This window comes from Pristiophorus japonicus, chromosome 16 (assembly GCF_044704955.1).
Source record: "Pristiophorus japonicus isolate sPriJap1 chromosome 16, sPriJap1.hap1, whole genome shotgun sequence".
In the NCBI taxonomy this organism is placed as follows: Eukaryota; Metazoa; Chordata; class Chondrichthyes; family Pristiophoridae; genus Pristiophorus; species Pristiophorus japonicus.
Window position 1 is genome coordinate 30,438,211 of NC_091992.1, and position 22,269 is coordinate 30,460,479.

A 22,269-nucleotide genomic window follows, 5' to 3' on the forward strand; every position below is an offset into this window, starting at 1 on the left:
TCAGCACAGACGTAGTTTTGAGATATTGGGAATTTGAAGAGCACATACGGTGACACCCAAATCCACATGCTGCATTTCAGTGTCTGGAAGTAAATGAATATTCATCATATGGAAGCAAGCTGTATGGGCTCACCTTTACAGATGCAATAATGTTAATGCAACAGTAGTTCCAGTTGAAAGTAGCAGCTAGAATGTTTGCCGTGCTGCAGTACAAGTTTTCATGTAAATGCCATTTGCCACTATAACCAAGGACATTCCATAAAACTCAACTTCATGATTATCAGAACTCAGTAGAAGTGACTTTGACGTTGCTTTCTCATCAATACAAACTTTAATGGTAGAGAAAGGGAACTTGGAGGTAGATAGAAATCTATCAACCTGACTCTCTCCTGCCTGCTTCAGCCAATTTTGGAGCACTTCCCTGTGTCCTGGCTCCTCTATAGAAAAGTATAAGATCAGTTGAGTAAAGAATACTTTTTAAAGCAAGTGAAATGGTGCAAACCCCAGCATACCACCTGCATGCACACTCTGCATGCATGTGCAGTTGCTGGTGCATAAGCAGTTTTTCAAGCTTTTACATGTCTTTAACTTATTATTCAATTTTATATGATTTTGTAGAGCAGTCATGCTGCCAGTAAATGTTCCAAAAGCTGCTTCAACTCTAATACAGAAGCAGAATGAACTGGTGTTGCTGTGATTTATGGCTAGTGCTTTATTTAACTTACAGTATAAATGGGGAGGAAGATACCAGCACGAGGACAAAATTATAAATATATGGGGCTCAAGTTTCCACATGATTTGCGCCCGATTTTTAGGAGCAACTGGTGGAGAACGGACTATCTTAGAAATCGCAATTCTCCACATTTTTTTTTCTGCAGTTCTAGTGAGGTAGAACAGTTCTACTTTAGAACAGAATTTTTTCTTCAAAAGGGGGCGTGTCCAGCCACTGACGCTTGATTTCAAAGTTTCCACAGTGAAAACGTACTACAAACTAAAGTAGAATGGAGCAAGTGAAGATTTTTGTAGAACTGAAAAAACCTGTTCTACACATTAAAAAATCAGGCGCAGGTTACAAATTAGGCGTCCAGAACGAGGTGGGGGGGGGGGGGGGAGGGAGGAGGGGAAGGGAACTCATTAAATTCTACAATCAATCCTTATTTATACGTCTACAAATATTATACAAATAAATCCAACCTGAATAAACATTTATAAGCAAAGAAAAGATTAAATAAACCATCTTCCTACCTGTGTGAAAGTGCTTCAGCCATCGTTCGAAGGAAACCGCCGTTTGTTGCCGCGCAGGGGAGGGAGGGGAAGGAGACAGCGGCTTGTTGCCGCGCAGGGGAGGGAGGGGAAGGAGACAGCGGCTTGTTGCCGCACAGGGGAGGGAGGGGAAGGAGACAGCGGCTTGTTGCCGCACAGGGGAGGGAGGGGAAGGAGACAGCGGCTTGTTGTCGCACAGGGGAGGGAGGGGAAGGAGACAGCGGCTTGTTGCCACGGAGGGGAGGGAGGGGAAGGAGACAGCGGCTTGTTGCCGCGCAGGGGAGGGAGGGGAAGGAGACAGCGGCTTGTTGCCGCGCAGGGGAGGGAGGGGAAGGAGACAGCGGCTTGTTGCCGTGGAGGGGAGGGAGGGAGAGGAAGGAGACAGCGGCTTGTTGCCGTGGAGGGGAGGGAGGGGAAGGAGACAGCGGCTTGTTGCCGCGGAGGGGAGGGAGGGAGGGGAAGGAGACAGTGAGAAGGGAAGCCTCAGTGCTGATGGCAATGTGGTTTTATTAAAAAATGTTCAAAAATTAAACAGCTACAAAGAACTACAAAAATGGCTGAGTGCCAATGTTTTTTTTCACACTGAGCATGCGCGAACGCTCCAACGCGCACGCGCTGCCGGCAGGAAAAAAACTAATTTAAACAGTACCCGCCCCCTCCCACTTACAAAATCGGCGCGAGTGTAGGCTCCGCCGCGCCAAACAGACAAGGAGCTGCAGAGCGCTCGAGAATAGCGCATTTTTTTTCTGGCGCCGTTTTAGGCGCAAAAAACGGGCGCCCAGCTCGGAGGGGCACCCGTTTTTTATCCTGTGGAAACTTGGGCCCATAATGTCACTTTGAAAGCAATTCCCTGCAGTTAATTAGATATTAGAACAGCAAAGCTCACTCACAAAGACTGCTTGAATGCAAATGACAGTTTGGGTGGGGACTGAGCCCAGTCACTCTGTGGGCTTTTAACTACTGAACTACCTCCTGGCATATTCATATCCAGTGTTGTTTCATCCCTGATGACTGCAAATTGAAGAATTTTAAAAGGTGCCACTGTCTTATTTTGTTCCGTTTCACTTTCTTATACCTCTGTCCTTCTGTTTCGCTTTGCAAAAGCAAAGATGGACCCATGCTGCTATCAATCTCATTTTGAATTATTCAAGGGTACTGTTGCATACCCTTGAGTGGCCAGTAATAGATTATAGATGTATGATTCAGCCCAATATACCCTCTTTCCCTGCAAGGATATGCTTAGTTTATGCTCTGGTAACATTGATAGTTCACTGTGCGGAGAGCTCTGGCTTCAAATCGAAGTCCAATCATGTTGTGGCAAATTTTCTGTTTGTATCTCTTGGTCATTCTCTGTTTTTCTTGTCTTTCCAGATTTTGTCTTTCTGCTTCTTGCTTTGATCCCAGCTTCTCTGTTAAAGTAGAAGACTATACAGTGAGTCTTGACTTACACAGTTAGTACTCAGTGTAGGGAGGAGTGAATGTTTATAGTGCAGCTGATGTAAAAATAATGTTCTGCTTGTTTCAGTTTGGATAGCTGTTCGACTGCTTGATTTAAAAAAAAAGAGCTATGAAGAGGTGTTTGCCTCTTCAGTGTTTGTACTTGTTGTGTGTGTGTGGGCAGGGGGGGGGGGGGGGGGGCGCGGGGGAAAGAGTGCAATTGGTAGACTAATTGTTTGAGCATGCATGTGAAACCTTTTGCCTAGAAAGAGGGAATATAGTTTTATCAAATTTATAAAAAGATTCCCAACATTCTGCCAAGGATTTTTCTCAGCAGTGCTTAGAGTAGTCCAGATCTGCCTATCCCAGGATATATTTAAATAGCAGATCGGAGAGTCTGCACATTACATAAATAAAATTAACTTCTGAGCTTTTAACAGGATACCAGATCTTGTTAAAATTTATCAAGCACAAACAGCGGAAGGAACGCACGACAACCCAAGCACCCTACCCACCTGTCCCTTCAACCACCGTCTGCTCCACCTCTGACAGAGACTGTAGGTCCTGCATTGGTCTCTTCAGTCACCTGAGAACTCCTATTAGTGTGGAAGCAAATCATCCATGACTCCGAGGGAGTGCCTAAGATGATGTATGTATTCAATATTGAAATATTTACCCATGTGTGCAAAGCCTGTTGAAGAAATAGATGTTTAAATCTTATGCTGGGGGCATATTTTGCTAATTCTTCCAATTTCTACTTTTAACAGACGAGATATGTCCGTTTGTATTAACTCGCATTCCTGGTGCTGTTCAAAATATCCAAAAGAGGGCACTATTTTAGATTTGGCAGTATTACCGAAGATTTCTTCCACTATTCACACTATTAAACTTTTACAACACAAGAGCAAAGTTCTTTAGCATTTCTTTATTTTCTATTCCTCATTTTAATGCGTCATGTTGTCACATTTGCATAGTATTGAACTCTAAAATAAGGTAATAAATGATGACACATTTCAATTTTAAAATGAACATCTTAATAACATAAAAAGGGCATCCACCTTAAATATTCCATTTTGAACCACATCATATTTACATAAATGTTTTGCAATGTTATGTAAATAAACTGGCAGTCTATGCTGGAAAGTTCCCAATCAGACCAAGTCCTGACTGAGAAACAAACATATTTAGAGTCAGCAAACAAAATGATTCTATATACTGGTCTTGGAGACCCTAAGTATATTGTGCACTGCACATGGAGCTGATGGTTATTTTGAACCTTCCATTAGGCATTGCCTCTCAGTTTTAAGAGCTTGGACTTTCAGCTCCCCAAACTGTGCAACAAGCTAAAACCACTGTTCTGTAGCTTTTAAATAAAGGGTATTGGTGAGGCCACACCTGGAAAACTGCGTGCAGTTTTGGTTTCCATATATACGAAAGGATATACTTGCTTTGGAGGCAGTTCAAAGAAGGTTCACTAGGTTGATTCTGGGGATGAAGGGGTTGACCTATGAGGAAAGGTTGAGTAGGTTGGGCCTCTACTCATTGGAATTCAGGTGATCTTATCGAAACTTATAAGATTATGAGGGGGCTTGACAAGGTGGATGCAGAGAAGATGTTTCCACTGATGGGGGAGACTAGAACTAGAGGGCATGATCTTAGAATAAGGGGCCGCCCATTTAAAACTGAAATGAAGAGAAATTTCTTCTCTGAGAGGGTTGTAAATCTGGAATTCACTGCCTCAGAGAGTTGTGGAAGCTGGAACATTGAATAAATTTAAGACAGAAATAGACAGTTTCTTAAACGATAAGGGGATAAGGGGATAAGGAGCGGGCGGGGAAGTGGAGCTGAGTCCATGGTCAGATCAGCCATGATCTTATTGAATGGCGGAGCAGGTTCGAGGGGCCGTATAGCCTACTCCTGTTCTTATTTCTTATGTTCTTATGTTTCTTCTCAAAATAAGAAAATTGCCTTCAGAGCTATTATAAATTGTGGGGTGAATTTTAACAGAGGGATTAGAGCGGGCAGGTGAGCAAAGTGAGCACCAAAGTCCGCTGCCCCTCTGACATTGGCAAAGATGTGGGAAATTTTAACTCCCGATCTTCAGCTGCATACTGCCAGCCAGCTATCCGCCTGAAAAGGGCGGGAACTGGCAGCTGGTCAGCGGGCAGGAGTGAAAATTCAGACAGCAAGTCCTGGATTGCTTTCCTGCTGTATTCACTTGGTGGGAAAGCCACAACAGCTTCCCGACTCAGGCCAGAGTTAAAATTGCAGTAGGGCCCAATCATGTCATCGGACCCCGATCTGCATATTTAAAGCAGGATCCTGCCAGCTTCAAGTGGCTGCCTTTGCCGCCAGATCAGAACAGTGGATTCAAATTGAAGATGGCAGTATTTCCTGAGGCAATGTTTCCTGTAAGCTGCATGGTCCCTTTAAAATTCTGCTCATGTGTGGTACATACAATGGAAAATCTGGTGAGTGACCTGCGCGGTCCCTTTAAATTTCTGTACATGTGCAGTACTAACAATGGAAAAGCCAGTCCCTTTAAATTTCTGCGCACATGCGGTACTTACAATGGAAAAGCCTTTCCCATTGCTACACGACCACACAACTTAGCGGGAACATTGATCCAGGATGATGTCGTTGGATAAGTCACGGCTGATTTGAACCGCACACTTGCCCACTTTACGCCGGATAGGTAGGGTTAAAATTGACTCGTCAGTGGGAAATATTCAAGTCCCAAATATGGTCCAGAGAAGAGCCACATGACCGAGCCCGAATGTCACAGGACTGAATTATTAGGAAAGACTGGAGAAGCAGGAGTATTTCATGCCTTGTCGAAGTATATAAGTGAGTAAAGAATATAGAAGAGATAAGTCACTGCCTGAAAGAGTGGTAGAGGCAGAGACCCTCACATTTAAAAAGTACTTGGCTGTGTTGAAGTGCCGTGACCTACAAGGCTACGGACCAGGAGCTGGAAAGTGAAATTAAGCTGGATAGCTCTTTGTTGGCTAGAGCAGACACAATGGGCCGAAAAGGCCTCCTTCCGTGCTGTAAACATCTATGATTCTATAAAGTCCAGAACTCTACTTAAATTTAAACCATAACAGAATGACAAGGAGGCACAAGTCTAAACCAGTGATAGGCAAATTTTGGACTGATATCAGAAAGGCCTCCTTCACACGAGGGAGTAATGGATGCCCAGATAGGGCAGTAGAGACAAAACCCCTGATTTCGCACACAAATTGGCCGCCACATTTGCCTATGTAACATCGCCTGACTGCACCCCTGCCTCAGCCCATTTGTTGCTAAAACTCTCATCCAATGCCTTTGTCAACTCCACCACAACTACTCCAATGATCTCCTGTTCAGCCTCCCATCCTCCATGCTCTGTGAACCTCAGCAGCCAATTTGTGAGCAACAATGTCCCACAAACAGCAATGACATAAATAACCAGTGAAGCAGTTTTGGTGGCATTAGTTGAGGGATAAATGTTGGACAGGACACCAGGAGACATACCCTGCTCTGCTCTGAATAGTACCATAGGATCTTTTACGCCCACCTGAACAGAGAGGGGCCAAAATTGATGGCCTCACCGCCGACTGCCACTGACATCCGCCAACATTTCTCTTCGGGTTCCGCCCTGTGCCAGTTTGCATTTCGGCTGGAACGGGCAGGAGGGGAGAACCGCCGGGAACCGCCTGCTGACGTCAGCGGATGGCCAAGTGGTGCAAGTGACCTCCCGCACGCCGTGATGCCAGACTGGTGCAGGCGGGAGTCGACGCCAGAACGGAGAAGGACCGCTGCATGGAGGCTGGTCTATCCCCGACAGTAGGTATGAAGATCTGGTTCGGGAAGATTTTTTTTAAATTTCTTACAGCGACTTACCTGCATGGGGTCCCCGAAGGTGTTACATTTTTTTTTGCATTGCTTTTTCTTTTCAGCTCTTCTACCCTCCGTGGGCTCAACTCCATCCTCGGCGACACTTGTGCGGCAAGAGCTTTTGCCGCCGAGATTGGGAGCTGCCGCCCAGATTGACGGCGTAAGTCCCTCTTTTGCTGCTGAGTGCCCTTTCAAGGACCTTTTTGTCGAAACTCTCGCCCAAAGCACCGTTAGGTATCTCGGCGGCCATCGGTGGTCCTTTGGGCTGCACTTGGGTGGCCCTTGGCCTTCACCAATTTCGGCCCCAGAGTCTTTCTTTAACATCTTATCCAAAAGACAGCGTGGCCGAAATTTAGGGTCTGGATAAGGCCCATTACCGTCGTTTTGCGTCGGCCATGCGGCGGAATCGAGTGGCCACCGCATTGCAGTCAATTGGCCACCACAATCCAAATTCATCTCACGGAATTTTCGGCCTGTCCCCATTTCCGCCCTACTGCTGTCGACCGCCGCAAGCGTGTCATCAAAGCGCAGCGCACCACCGATCTCGCGCACCTACATCCTAATCCACACAAAATTTACCTGCCAAAATCTTTCATCCGTTGCGCGGTGCCCCCAACAGCTTTTTCTGTCGGGCACCTTGTTTTGTGTGTGTGAGCCATGGCATCATGGTGGTCCTTCAAGGGGAGGGCGCAATGCTGCGGCCGCCATGTTTTTTTTTTGCGGGCCAACTTCCCAATCGCCTGTACAATTATGGCTCCAGGCTCGGCTAGGCCGCCAATAGGCAGACTGGCACCCGCTGGCTGAAACCCTCCCTGGTGGCCCAATGGCCGAACCTAGACAATCGCTGCTTCTCTCCCCTTTAAATGTGGGGAGAGACGTGGTGACGCACATGCGCACTGACGTCACCACCGCTCCGCCGCTGTCTTGATCCCACCCCAACTTCCATCCCTCACCAACACTTACGCCCCTATTATGACCGACTTCCGGTCTGGTCGAAAAAAAATTACACAAAGCCGGAATATATCGAAGAAGAGTCGACCTCTTCCCATACGGCGGTAAGAACAGTTAAAAAATCGTAGGTGTGCCAGGTTTCTGCCAGGCATGAATTTCAGCCCTAGCATCTTCAAGAATGCAGCACTCCCTCAGAACTATATTTGTGCTTAAGTCCTACCGTGCGACTTAAAACGCATGACCTTTTGACTAAGAGGCAAGTATTGCCACTGAGTCAAGCTCAACCAATGTAATTAAGGAATGTTGCATATGCCTACCACTTGTTACACAACCCATGGAACAAATTGTTTTAACATGTCAGGGCCGTTCTTGAGTAATTAACATTGTGTCAGTTCTTCCTACTTTTTTTAGGTTGGTATGTAAATTTGCTGCTTATGACATTTCATTGATAACCTTGTTAAGGTAACCACACCATAAAATATAGAAATACAATAAAATGGACTTTTGTTTTAAGAATCAAACTTTTTGGTGTCTTGTTTGCATTTTAGTAATGTCAAGCAATTCACTGAAACAGATTCTCCAGTTCAAAACCCAGAGATGTCGCAATCCTACATTGCAAAGTGAAATTTATGCCTCTGTGAATTTATATCTACTGAAAATAAAAAGTACAGTGTACATTTCAAATTGTATTTCCTCTTGACAACTGTAAAATTATTGGTTATTACCGGTCTATGTACTAAGTTAGACGCCCTTTTACTTAATACCATGCACTGACAAAAGCAATTCATCAACTCCCTGAAAAGAATTCTTCTTCAGTATAATAAATCTGATAATTTTATACTGCCCATTACTGATTTATATGGAATCCCCTCTCAGCTTGTTAAAGAGCTGCAGTAGTCCGGCAGTTGCGGTCCGGATGACGGCGAATTGGCAACGTTCGCTGTCATTCTGCCTTTGAAACTATCTGCAACTTCAGGATTTGAAGTTGCGGTCTGTCATTCACTGTTCTGATACACGCTGCGCTGTACTGTGCACCCCACCCCCACCCAGAGCCGGCAATCATGGTAATGCCTCAAATCAGGGAAACTGACAAAACCTTCAGCTCTTCTGCAGTAATTAAGCTGTAAAATTCCCCACTAAAAGTTAGACCCAAAGGAATTAGGTGTAACTTGGGTTCTAACAGCATATTGAATACTGAACAAAGGTTTAGGCCTGAAAAACTAATTTTAATTTTGTGCAGTGTGAAATTTATCCATTTTAATAGAAATTACAATTATTAAGAAACTTTAACAAAAAATTAAGTTTGTTCAATTTTATTTCAGTTGTGCCTTTTTTCATTACAGAAGCCCCGATCTTTCTTTGCACTTGCTAATTTTTTTAAAAAGTTATAATTTTAAGAGCTTACTCACGGTCTGTGAGAATTCTGCATTTTGATTGTCTGCTTAGATAGCCTGTTGACACCACAGCAGCTCACACAAGAGGAGCCCCACTAACCTGCATTGATTTGAATTGAATTGAATGTCAGAAAACTTAAACGTTCTCGACACAGATCGCGAGATCCTTGTGCGTAGCATACTTTGGGGCCAGCGACAAATGCATTCGCTTCATAATATAAGAACGTAAGAAATAGGAGCAGGAGTAGGCCATTCAGCCCCTCGAGCCTGCTCTGCCATTCATGGCTGATCTTCTACCTCCACTCCATTTTCCTGCACTATCCCTATATCCCTTAATATAAGAACATAAGAAATAGGAGCAGGGATAGGCCATTTGGGACCTCGAGCCTACTCCGCCATTTAATAAGATCATGGCAGATCTGATCATGGACTCAGCTCCACTTCCCATAACCCTTTATTCCCTTATCGCTCAAAAATCTGTCTATCTCCGCCTTAAATATATTCAATGACCCAGCCTCCACAGCTCTCTGGGTCAGAGAATTCCACAGATTTACAACCCTCTGAGAGAAGAAATTCCTCATCATCTCAGTTTTAAATGGGCTGTCCCTTATTCTGAGACTATGCCCTCTAATTTTAGTTTCCCCTATGAGTGGAAACATCCTCTCTGCATCCACCTTGTCAAGACCCCTTATTATCTTATATGTTTCAATAAGATCACCCCTCATCCTTCTGAACTCCAATAAGTACAGGCCCAACCTACTCAACCTATCTTCATACATCAACCCCCTCATCTCCGGAATCAACCTGGTGAACCGTCTCTGAACTGCCTCCAATGCAAATAAAGTGTGACGTACGAAATCTGGAAACCTCGGGATTGAGGCTGTCCTGGATTTTTTCGGATTTTGGAGCGTCTTTGCCTGGGCCGAGGTATGTGGAACTGGGGCAGGGTCGGGCCGCCAAGAGCCGGGGAGTCTGGATTTCGGAACATTTCCCGGTTTCCGGACGATCCCACGGATCAGCCCGGTGTCCGGACGCTCAACCTGTATATCCTTCCTTAAATACGGAGACCTCTACGTGTGGCCTCACCAATACCCTGTACAGTTGTAGCCGGACTTCTCTGCTTTTATACTTCACCCCCTTGCAACAAAGGCCAACATTCCATTTGCCTTCCTGATCACTTGCTGTACCTTTTTGTGTTTCATGCACAAGTACCCCCAGATCCCTCTGTACTGCAGCACTTGTGCAATTTTTCTCCATTTAAATAGTACTTTGCTTTTCTATTTTTTCTGTCAAAGTGGATAACCTCACATTTTCCCACATTATACTCCATCTGCCAAATTTTTGGCCACTCACTTAGCCTGTCTACATCCCTTTGCAGATCTTTTGTGTCCTCCTCACAATTTGCTTTCCCATCCATCTTTGTATCATCAGCAAACTTGGCTACATTACACTCGGTCCCTTCATCCAAGTCATTAATATAGATTGTAAATAGTTGAGGCCCCAGCACCAATCCCTGCGGCACCCCACTAGTTCCTGATTGCCAACCGGAAAAAGACTCATTTGTCCCGACTCTCTGTTTTCTGTTAGTTAGCCAATCCTCTATCCATGCTAATATATTGCCCCCAACCCCGTGAACGTTTATCTTATGCAGCAATCTTTTATGTGGCACCTGATTGAATGCCTTCTGGAAATCCAAATACACCATATCCACTAGTTCCCCCTTATCCACCCTGCTTGTTACATTCTCAAAGAACTCCAGCAAATTTGTCAAACATGATTTCCCTTTCATAAAACCATGCTGATTCTACTTGACTGAATTATGCTTTTCCAAATGTCCTGCTACTGTTTCCTTAATAATGGACTCCAGCATTTTCCCAACGACAGATGTTAGGCTAACTGGTCTATAGTTTCTTGCTTTCTGTCTGCTTCCTTTTTTAAATAGGGGCGTTATATTTGCGGTTTTCCAATCCGCTGGGACCTTCCCAGAATCCAGGGAATTTTGGTAGATTACAACCAATGCATTCACTATCTCTGCAGCCACTTCTTTTAAGATCCTAGGATGCAAACCATCAGGTCCAGGGAACTTGCCTTTAGACCCATTATTTTACCGAGTACTATTTCTTTAGTGATAGTGATTGTTTTTAGTTCCTCCCTCCATGTAGCCCCATGATTATCCACCATTGGGATGTTTTTAGTGCCTTCTACCGTGAAGACAGATACAAAATATTTGTTCAAAAGTTTCTGCCATTTCCCTGACCGCAAATTCCGGGCCAATATCAATGTAGGAAGCCATTCAGCTCATCCTGGCTGTGCTGGCTCTTTGTTGAGCTATCCAACTAGTCCCACTCCCCCGACCTTTCCCCTGCAAATTCCCCCGACACTCCAAGTATCTATCCAATTCCGTTTTGAAAGTTACTATTGAATCTGCTTCCACCACCCTTTCAGGCAGTGCATTCCAGATCATAACAACTCGCTGTTTAAAAAAAAATATTTGAGGAAGCTATCCAATTAGTTCTTTGCTCTTTCCACTTTAGCCCTGAAAATGTTTTCCCTTCAACTAATTATCCAATTCCCTTTTGAAAGTTATTATAGAATCTGCTTCCACCATCCCTTGAGGCAGTGCATTCCAGATCAATAATAACTCTCTGCTTAATTTTTTTCGCTCTGGTTATCTTTCTACATTCCTCGTTCCCTACATTCCAACAGTGGCTAACACTTCAAAGAAAAAAAGTACTTCATTTAGCTGTAAAGCGCTTTGGGACGTCCGGTGGTCGTGAAAGGCGTTATATAGATATATAAAAATACAAGTGTTTCTTTTTGCCTATCACCTTATTGTCTATAAAATTCAGATAAAATTGTGACAGGTTTAAAAAAAAATGACTGGAGCTGTGCTTCTAATAGCAACTGACCGACTTTAGAAACAAACAAGATAAAATAAAACGTCACAACTTACAACATGGCCGAAGGGTGTTGAGGAAGGAGGGGGACCGAAGGAGCGAGAACGTCGGCGTGCGCATGCGTACGCGCCTGGCTTCCCGCTTGGTGGCGCGGCCGCGGCATATGATGCCGCGCGGGGTCATGTGACTCAGCATGGAGGTTGTGGACAAACCTGAGGCCGGGTTTCGACTGAGGGAGAAAAGTAGAGACTGAAAAGGAGGAAAAAAAAGTCACGGGCGGGGAGACCAGCAGCTACAAAAAAATAAACAGTGAAATGAAGGGAATATGGGCGCCAAGGAGTCAAGGATAGGCTTTCTGTCTTACGACGAAGCGGTGAAACGAGGTGAGGTTTTTTTTGTTTATTTTTTTAAAAAAACATTAAAGCCCCTGAGTTTTGGCCTCCCGAACAGTACACTGAATTTGAGATGGCTTTCCACATGACAGGGATGTTGCACGCGTCCGTGAAGACAGGGAAACTCCGTCCCTTTTGGGGGGGGGGACTTTTTATACATGACACTGATTTGCTGTTATTTTTTAAAATCCAGCTTTTAACATGTCTGAATCTATCACAAAGGAGGAATTGGGAATGTGCGCGACCGCCCATATTGCCTCCCGTGTATTTTTTTTTAATGCTTCATATATTTTTAGGCTATATCTATATATTTATATGTTACATTCAGAGCTGGTGTTGAAGGGCGGGTCTGTGTGTCAATGTTCACCAAGGGTTTTCATTCCCTGGTCTGTTTGAAATCTCAGGTTGCTGAGAGGAGGAAATCTTTTTTTTGAATTACTGTGATCGAGAAATAACGAGGACTCTGAATTGCCTGAATTTGCTAAATCTCTGGGCTTAGGGTGTTTTCATAACAAGAGCGATCTCTCACCACTTGGCTGCAATGAAAATAATTTCCAGTGCTATGTTGCATCTGTGCGAGTGGGGCATTTCGTTTCTGTGAATTTCAAAAACATGATTGCAGTAATTTATTACTAGGCAGTGAAAATTGCCCCTTTAACAAAAATGTACTCCTAACCGACCAAGTGCTCTTACCTGTCTCAAATGTAAGCGATAATCATAACACGGGTTGAAGCAGCCAGGATATAACCTTTTAATGTCGCGTTTACGACGAAATTTTAGCATATGATATAGCGGCCACCACAGCACAGAGTGACGCAGACTTGTGGACACCAGTGAGTTCTGCAGCAACTGTCACTTTTTCGATGGATTCTGCCCTGATGTGCTTAGCTGCTCCCTCAACTCCTTAACGCATTTGGAAACTGTAGTATCTAATTTCTGATTGCCTATTCATTGAGCAAAAACACTCTAATCAAAGGTGGGATTATCAAATAATTCTGCTACAATTAAGACGAAGTAATCTTTAATTGAAAACTTAAAGAATACTACATGGTAAAAATTTGAAGAGCAGTTATGATTCATCGTTAGTAACCGGTCGTTTTCCGGCCTTTCATAAACATATAACGTGTGTAGAAGGACTTATAACTTAGCGTGTTTTAGAAGAAAATGTACAGTTTCTATAAGATGAGATGTTGGTCCTGCTTTAGGGTTATGTCTTTTTTTAACCCTGTCCCATGGTGCGAAGCTGCACAACAAAACTCTAGCCGCGATGGTTATAAATCAGCGATGGTAATGAGAAATCGATGAGACTGGAAATTGAACTCGAGTTCTCTTTCCCGTTGTGTTATTCAAAGGATACAAAATTACTCTTTCTATATAGGTGTATGACAGCTGCAACATATTTGAGATTTCAATGTTTGAATGGCTTGCTTTGAAACTTAGCATTCAAGCCTTCAAATGTGCGTTGCAGCTTTATAACGCCCAGTTATCAGTTCTCTATTTTGGTATTTTTTCCTTTTGTAGGAACATCCTATATGTTTACTAACACTTGTAAATTGGCTGCCGTTGGTTGGCTAACAGTGAAGCCACAACACTGAAATTTATCCTGTATTTATGAACTGATTCTATTGCCTTGGAGGGAAGTAGAGACATTATTCTCCAATTTTATGCTGCACCTGCAAATAAAACACATTCAAAAATGCAGATCTTGCCTGTGTTGTGTGAAAAAATGTTGTCTATATGACAAGATAATGTATCAGTGATGTTGGTTGAGGAATCTGTAATTTCCTCCAGCCCCACAATGCCCTCTTCCCCCGAGATGTCCGCTCCTCTAATTCTGCCCTCTTGAGCATCCCTGATTATAACCGCTCAACCTAAACCTCTCTGCTTCTCTATCTCTCTCCCTTCCTTCAAGACAATCCTTAAAACATACCCTTTTGACCAAGCCTTTGGGCACCTGCTCTAATTTCTACTTATGGGGCTCGGTGTCAAATTTTTATCACACAATACTCCTGTGAAGTGCCTTGGGGCGTAACACTACATTAAAGGCGCTTTATAAATACAAGTTGTTGTTGTAAGACTTTTTTTTTTTAAGTGATTCACTGTCAATTTCTGTAATTCAGGTGTATTGGGGCTTTTGTTCTTTATCGGTCTTTCTATGCAGGGACCTGCCTGGCATTTTTCTTCAGGTAAAAATGTTTCAGAAAAATTGCTGCAATAAATGGTCAGATTGCAACACAGAAGGTGCTGGACCATCAATTTAGCTTATAAACTGGAATCCCACTCTTCACTATCATCTTTTCAAATGTCTGTGTTTCATACGGCGAGTTGCTTTGAAGTGCAGTGACTGTTTCAAGTCCCATCTGAAGGATTGCACCGTTAATATTGCTGCTGTCTTTGGAACTGAACTGTTGTATTTGGCCCCACAACTTTCTGACTTGGTGGAGAGCCATGCTCATAATATAGTTGAAGGGGAATAGCAGTGAAAGAAAGAACTTAGATTTATATAACCCTTTTCACAACCTCATGGTGTCTCAATTCATTTTACAGCAAACGGGTACTTTTGATGTGTAGTCACTGTTGTAATGTAGGCTAATGTGTCAGCCAAATTGCGCACATCAAGTTCCCATGAATAGTCGTGAAACAAATAACTAGATAATGTTTGTGATGTTGGTTGAGGAATTAAATATTGGTCAGGACACTGGGACAACTCCCCTGCTCCTCTTCGAATAGTGCCATGGGGAACTTTTGTGTCCACCTGAAAGGACAGACGGGTCTTCGATTTATTGTCTCTTCTGAAAGATGGCACCTTAGACAGTGCAGTATTCCCTCAGTACGGTAAGTGTCAGCCTAGATTATAAGAAAAATTCACAACTACGGAATGTCAAGGTATGCTTGATGATGCCTCCTTCCCCTACCTCTCCGTCGCTCCCCATTTCTCCTGAAGACACTAGCTCATGCTGGATTGTCGGATCTTGAATGCAGGTACTTCATGCCTGAGCTTAAGTACCGAATGTTTAATCACTGTTGAGATTTATTCTGCCATTCAGTTGACTACTCTATCCTTCTCCAATGCTTCTCCACCATCGCCCAGCTGGGTGGGACTGCACTTGCCTGGTTCCATTCTTGCCTATCTAACCATAGCCAGAAAATCACCTGCAACAACTTCTCTTCCCGCCCCGAGGATCTACCCTTGGTCCCCTCCTATTTCACATCTACCTGCTGCTCCTTGGCGACATCATCCGAAAACACAGCATCAGTTTCCATATGTACACTGATGACACCCAGCTCTATCTCACTACCACTTCTCTCGATCCCTCCGCGGTCTCTAAATTGTCAGACTGCTTGTCCTACATCCAGTTCCGGATGAGCAGAAATTTTCTCCAATTGAATATTGGGACGACCGAAGCCATTCTTTTCGATCCCCGTCACAAACCTCGTTCCCTAGACACTGACTTCATCCCTCTCCCCAACTCCTGTCTGAGGCTGAACTAGACTGTTCACAACTTTGGGGTCACATTTGACCCTGAAATTTCGACCACATATCTGCAGCATATTTCCACCTCCGTAACATCGCCCGTCTCCGCCCTTGCCTCAGCTCATCCGCTGCTGAAGCCCTCATCCATGCCTTTGTTGCCTCTAGACTTGATTTATTCCAAAGCACTCTTGGCTGGCCTCCCACATTCTACCCTATGTAAACTAGAGGTGATCCATGTCCTAACTTGCACCTAGTCCCACTCACCCATCACCCCTGTGCTCGCTGACTTACATTGTTTTCCGGTTAAGCAACGCCTCGATTTCAAAATTCTCATCCTTATTTTCAAATCCCTCCATACTTCGCCCCTCCCTATCTGTGTAATCTTCTCCAGCCCCACAACCCCCCGAGATGACTGCGCTCCTCTAATTCTGCCCCCTTGAGCATCCCTAATTATACTCGCTCAGCCATTGGTGGCCGTGCCTTCTGTTGCCGAGGCCCTAAGCTCTGGAACTCCCTGCCTAAACCTCGCTACCTCTCCTCCTTCAAGACGCTTCTTAAAACCTACTTCTTTGACCAAGCTTTTGGTCATCTGCACTAATTTCTACTTGTGCAGCTTGGTGTCGAATTGTTTTATCTTGTAATACTCCTGTGAAAGCCTTTTGCTACTTTAAAGGCGCTAGAAAATACAAGTTACTGCCATTGGTTTAGGTCAGTGCATGTACATTTTTGCAGTAGGAGTATTCCTGATATTAAACCAGGAGCAGAAACACACTTCTTTTCTTCCCCCTTCCACTCTGTCGCCCTGATTCCCCGAGATGGTATTGGTGCTGAGGTTAGTTGTAGCATTCCTATTGCTGCCTTGCTATTGACTAATTTCCAGTCGTTGAGCTTGGGCTCTCTTGTAGTCTCCAAAGCTCTATAGTTCAATGGTGTAAGTTGTATTTTGCCTTCTGAGCCATCAAAAGATTAGGATCAATTTAGAAACTAAGCATTATTTGTCTGCGATAGATCAACATAATGCTTGATTTTGATACAAAATAAGCACCAAGAAAAATATTCAATCTGATGATGTGTGCACTTATTCAGTCGACCTGTCTGATGTGATGACTCTTAGTTTACACCTGAGGGTATAATTGCTCCATATATTGAAGGTGAATATCACATTTAAAGCATTTAGATTTCTTTCTTTGGGAAAAATATTGACAGATGGGAAAAATATTGACAGATGTCTAAAATCAATGTGCTGTTTGGGGAAAGTTTATTTCATTTCTGAATTCATGTATTCATTCTTGGGAATGTGGCCATCCCAAGTTGCCTTGAGAAAGTGGTGGTGGGACAACTGAGTGGCTTGCTAGATCATGTCCGATGTCAGTGAAGAAAGAGTCAATTACATTGGTGTGGGAATGGAGTCACATATAGACCAGACCATGTAAGGACGACAGGTTTCCCTCCATGAAGGACATTCGTGAACCAGTTGGATTTTTATGACAATCCGATAGCTTTCTGCTCACTATTTTTTGCTGATGTCAGCTTTTTATTTCCAGATTTTTTACAAACAGAATTCAAATTCTCAAACTACCATGCTGCGATTTGACTTGCATTCTCTGGATTATTATCCCAGGCATCTGGATCACTTGTCCAGTAACGTGAGCAATGCACTACTGTACCCCCAGATACTTATACCTACTCGAGTGTTTTTAAAAAAAAAAACTAATAAATAGGTTGTATTTAATATTTCAGATGCCTTCATAAACTGAGTTCAGAACATTTAATTTTTTTGACTTCAGAGGAAAAGTGACGTACATTTCCTTGAAAACACCATATTCAAAAGATTTTGGAGATAAAGCTGAACCACCACAAGAGGAAATTGTGTGAGGTATCTCAGTGGAGTTGAAAACCCATTTTTGTATTTTTAGATGCTTTCCACACCAAGTTTGGTTTGGCTTTGCAGTTCAGATAAATGGAGGAAGGTAAAGGCCAAGGGGAGCCAGCAAGGGATCAGAGGAAATTCTATCTGTACCACTAGTATGAATGACTGTAATGAAGAGTAATTTGCGCAGGAGGGATGGGGGAAGATAGAAAAGAACCAGAGAACTGGTAGCAAAACCTCCAACTCAATGGATTATGTTATCAAATCAACATTTGTTTATTTTTAAACTGGAAAGTTCTATTACTACATCGGTATAGTTCTAACCTTTGTTTATTTGTCTTTGACAGACAATATAGTTAGTGATTTTTGTTTTCAATAGATGATGGTCAGAAGATTTTAATGTTGAAATGGTTGTTTAAAAATTCTCACTGTATGTGGGATGTGGGAGTTATATTTGCAACAAGACGTGCAGCTGCCAGAAATAATTCTGATGGCAGATGACAGGCTATTGTGTGTCAGCTTTTTGTTATAGATACATATATTTTTAACTCTGAGCAGTATTTTAAACTTAGTAATTGCACATTTGATTTCGAAGTTGCAGCAGGCACTTCACAGTTTTAACAATCATTTTGTGACATTGTGCATTGTTACTAGAGTATTGTCAAACTTGGGTTGAGGTTTTGAATCTTGATTAGCTGTAACTGGCAAAGTGGAAATTAAATGTTTCACAAAATAGTCTTTCTGTAGCTATTATAGTTGGGAATGCTACAATAAATGTATTGCAATATATTGATCGATTAGAATATCTCTATCACATTTGATTATCTTTCATGCTGTCAATTGTGTACCACAAATCCATTTTAATTTCAGCTGGCAGGAAAATGCTTGAAAGTAGTTGGTGTAAATGATTCGTCAATACAGCATTGAACGTGCAATTATGCTGGTGGATTTTACTGTTAAGTAATGGAAGTGTGTTTGTTCATTTTATGTAAAGGCTGTTGTGAAACTTTTGACAAACAAAGTCAGTTTTGTGCAATATCTGAGGTGTGGAATACTTTGAATTCATTTTCCACTTTAGTATTATAAAATACATTGTGCATAAAGTATTGAAATGCATTTTATCCCACAATTTGTATCTGTTCTCCATGCATACCCTTACAGCTGCTCAGAGAAAAGACAAACAAAAATTGAATACTTTGAAATGAGTCCAAGTAGAGTACCAACATTCCTATGACTGCCAGCTCCTTCCTCGTAGTTACGCTGTATCATGTTTTGTAGTCAGTCACTTCAGTCTTGACTTCTGAAGATATATCTGTCTTCCGTCTTACTACGTCACACAGAAACATAGATACATAGTAAATAGGTGCAGGAGTAGGCCATTCGGCCCTTCGAGCCTGCACCACTATTCAATAAGATCACGGCTGATCATTCACCTCAGTACCACCTTCCTGCCTTCTCTCCATACCTCTTGATCCCTTTAGCCATAAGGGCCACATCTAACTCCCTCTTGAATATATCCAATGAACTGGCACCAACAACTTTCTGCGGTAGGGAATTCCACAAGTTAACAACTCTGAGTGAAGAAGTTTCTCCTCATCTCAGTCCTAAAAGGCTTACCCCTTATCCTTAGACTATGTCCCCTGGTTCTGGACTTCCCCCAACATCGGGAACATTCTTCCTGCATCTAACCTGTCCAGTCCCGTCAGAATTTTATATGTTTCTATGAGATCCCCTCTCATCCTTCTAAACTCCAGTGAATACAAGCCCAGTCGATCCAGTCTCTCCTCATATGTCAATCCAGCCATCCCGGGAATCAGTCTGGTGAACCTTCGCTGCACTCCCTCAATAGCAAGAACGTCCTTCCTCCGATTAGGAGACCAAAACTGAACACACTATTCCAGGTGAGGTCTCACTCAGGCTCTGTACAACTGCAGTAAGACCTTCCTGCTCCTATACTCATCCCCTAGTTATGAAGGCCAACATACCATTTGCCCTCTTCACTGCTGCTGTACCTGCATGCCAACTTTCAATGACTGATGTACCATGACACCCAGATCTCGTTGCACCTCCCCTTTTCCTAATCTGCCGCCATTCAGATAATCTGCTTTCGTCTTTTTGCCACCAAAGTTGATAACCTCACATTTATCCACATTATACTGCATCTGCCATGCGTTTGCCCACTCACCTAACCTGCCCAAGTCACCCTGCAGCCTCTTAGCAGCCTCCTCACAGCTCACACCGCCACCCAGCTTAGTGTCATCTGCAAACTTGGAGATATTACACTCAATTCCTTCATCTAAATCATTAATGTATATCGTAAATAGCTGGGGTCCCAGCACTGAGCCCTGTGGCACCCCACTAGTCACTGCCTGCCATTCTGAAAAGGACCCGTTTATCCCGACTCTCTGCTTCTTGTCTGCCAACCAGTTCTTTATCCACGTCAATACATTACCCCCAATATCATGTGCTTTAATTTTGCACACCAATCTCTTGTGGGACCTTGTCACACATTTTCTGAGTTTTAAAATCCTGAATGATTTTGATAGGGTAGATAAGGAGAAACTGTTTCCACTGGTAACCAGAGGACACCGATTTAAAGTAATTGTTAAAAGCCAGAGGTGAGATGAGGAAAACATTTTTTTAAGTAGCGAGTTATTATGATCTGGAATGCACTGCATGAAAGGGTGGTGGAAGCAGATTCAGTAGTAACTTTCAAAAGGAAATTAGATGAAGGGGAGAAAATTGCAGGACTGTGGAGAAAGAGCAGGGTAATGGGACGAATTGGATAACTCTTTCAAAGAGTCAGCTTAGGCACGATCGGCCAAATAGCCTCCTCCTGTAAGGTTCGATATCTGAACACTGGAATTTTTGATGCCTTGAGTTGTAGGTATTGGCCATAGCTACATAGTCCAGTAAGTTTGCAAGAGGGGAAAGAGAAAACAAACTTGTCAATTAGTGATGGTCACAGGATCAGTGTGCATAGAAGACCACTGGTCCTGTAACTGTAATTGCAATAAGAAAAGTATAAAGTTGATGCCAGTACTGACCGAGCATAAATTTCCTCCAATTAAATGTGGGAAGACAGAGCCATTGTCTTTGACCCTTGCCACAAACTCCATTCCCTTTGTGCCGAATCCATCCCCCTCCCTGGCCACTATCGGCAGTTTGCAACCATGACTGTTCAACCCATCTGCTGCTGGGACCCTCATCCATGGTTTTGTTACCTCCTAGATTCAACTATTCCAATTCTCTCTTGGCTGGCCTCCCATCTTTCACCCTCTGTAGACTTGGGCTCGTCCAAAATTCTGCTCGTATTGTAACTTGCACCATGTCCCTTTCACCCATCACGCCTATGCTCACCTACATTGGATCCCGGTCCAGCAATGTTTCAAATGTAAAATTCTCATCCTCGTGTTTAAATCCCTCCAAGCTCTTGACCCTCCCAATCTCTTAACATCCTCCAGCCTTGCAACCCTCCAAGAATGCTGCTTTCCAATTCTGGTCTCTCGTGTATCCCCGATTTCCTTTGCCCCACTATTGGCGGCCGAGCCTTAAGCTGTCTAGTCTCTCGGCTCTGGAATTCTCTCCCTAAACCTCTCCATCTATCTACCTCACTTCTCCTTTAAGACACTCCTTAAATCCTACCTCTGACCAACCTTGGGGCTGCTGTTCTAGGATCTTTCGAGCAGTGGATAATAAAATGGAAGAGTTAGGGTTTTAGAGATAAGTTTGGATTTGCCATTTAGCTTTTACTTGGCTTTTCTTCTATCAATGTTTTTCACTAGTAGCTGGTCAGATTACTGTCTTACATATTTTCTTCTATTTCTTTTTACTTTAGTCTGAGATTTGTTAACCTTGTTAAATATCCTTTTTTTTTAAACTATTTTACTCTTAGTTTGTGCTTCAGTTGGACTATCAAGGAGTGTTTTTCCTTGCTGGCCCAAACTTAAAAATAATCTTGGATCACTAAAAAAGTAGTCTTGAATCTTGGATCACTAACATTTTTGACCTAGTTGACCTTTCCTTTTGTTCTTTCCTCCCCTCCACCTCCACCCCCACCCCCTTTACCTGCCTCTCTACTTCCTTAAAGCCTGTTATGTCTAACTTTTTCGAGTTCTAATGAAAGGTCATCAACCTGAAACGTTAACTCCATTTCCCTTTCCACAGATCCTGCCTGACTAGCTGAGCATTTCTGGCTTTTATTTGATTTCCAGCATCTGCAGTATTTTGCTTTTGACAACAATACTGTTCTGTATGAAATTGATCACATACTTTTCCCCAATTCTCTCCCCTTTCCTCTGCTGAAAGCGGTGATTCATGTTCACACGTTTTAAAATTTCGTCCCATGCTGGCAAGGGCCGTAGCACTGGCCATCCCAATTGTGTGACTTCCTCGGTCAACCATGGGCTAGAGTGGCATGCAGACCACACTGGGGAGGAGTGGCAAGTTTCCTTTGTACTATAAATGAACTATTAGTTGTAGCTACCTATCTGTAATATGCATTCACTGTAGTCTCTTGTGTGTACACTGTAGTCATTTTCTTTTCAGCTGATCTGTTGGCAATAATGCACAGGAGGGAATTCTGAGGTGGTGCTTTATAAATAGAAATGCATGTGTATTAGCAGATCAATTCCAAGACTGGAATTCAGTTGGTGTTTTGATTTCATTTATGCAAAATGTCAACCAAGCTCTGATACTGAAGAAACTATGT

The 22,269-nt window shown here is 43.2% G+C and overlaps 2 protein-coding genes across 4 annotated transcripts in view; one reads left to right on the forward strand and one right to left on the reverse strand.

Moving 5' to 3' along the window:
- The window catches only part of LOC139226414 (uncharacterized), a 103,703-nt gene extending 91,795 nt beyond the window's left edge, over nucleotides 1–11,908 (reverse strand). The window contains exon 1 of one of the 2 annotated variants that reach the window (XM_070857171.1): nucleotides 11,878–11,908. Coding sequence is in view for 1 of the 2 variants with exons in the window: in XM_070857170.1 (XP_070713271.1) it covers nucleotides 11,878–11,882 (5 nt within the window). In the remaining variant the exon portion in view is untranslated. The remainder of the gene's footprint in view (nucleotides 1–11,877) is intronic. The other variant, XM_070857170.1, reaches the window with a different exon arrangement.
- A 98-nt stretch (nucleotides 11,909–12,006) lies between these two features.
- The window catches only part of usp32 (ubiquitin specific peptidase 32), a 213,953-nt gene continuing 203,690 nt past the window's right edge, over nucleotides 12,007–22,269 (forward strand). For both annotated transcript variants that reach the window (XM_070857168.1, XM_070857169.1), the window contains exon 1: nucleotides 12,007–12,204. In XM_070857168.1, coding sequence (XP_070713269.1) covers nucleotides 12,147–12,204 — 58 coding nt within the window. In that variant the 5' untranslated portion in view covers nucleotides 12,007–12,146. The remainder of the gene's footprint in view (nucleotides 12,205–22,269) is intronic.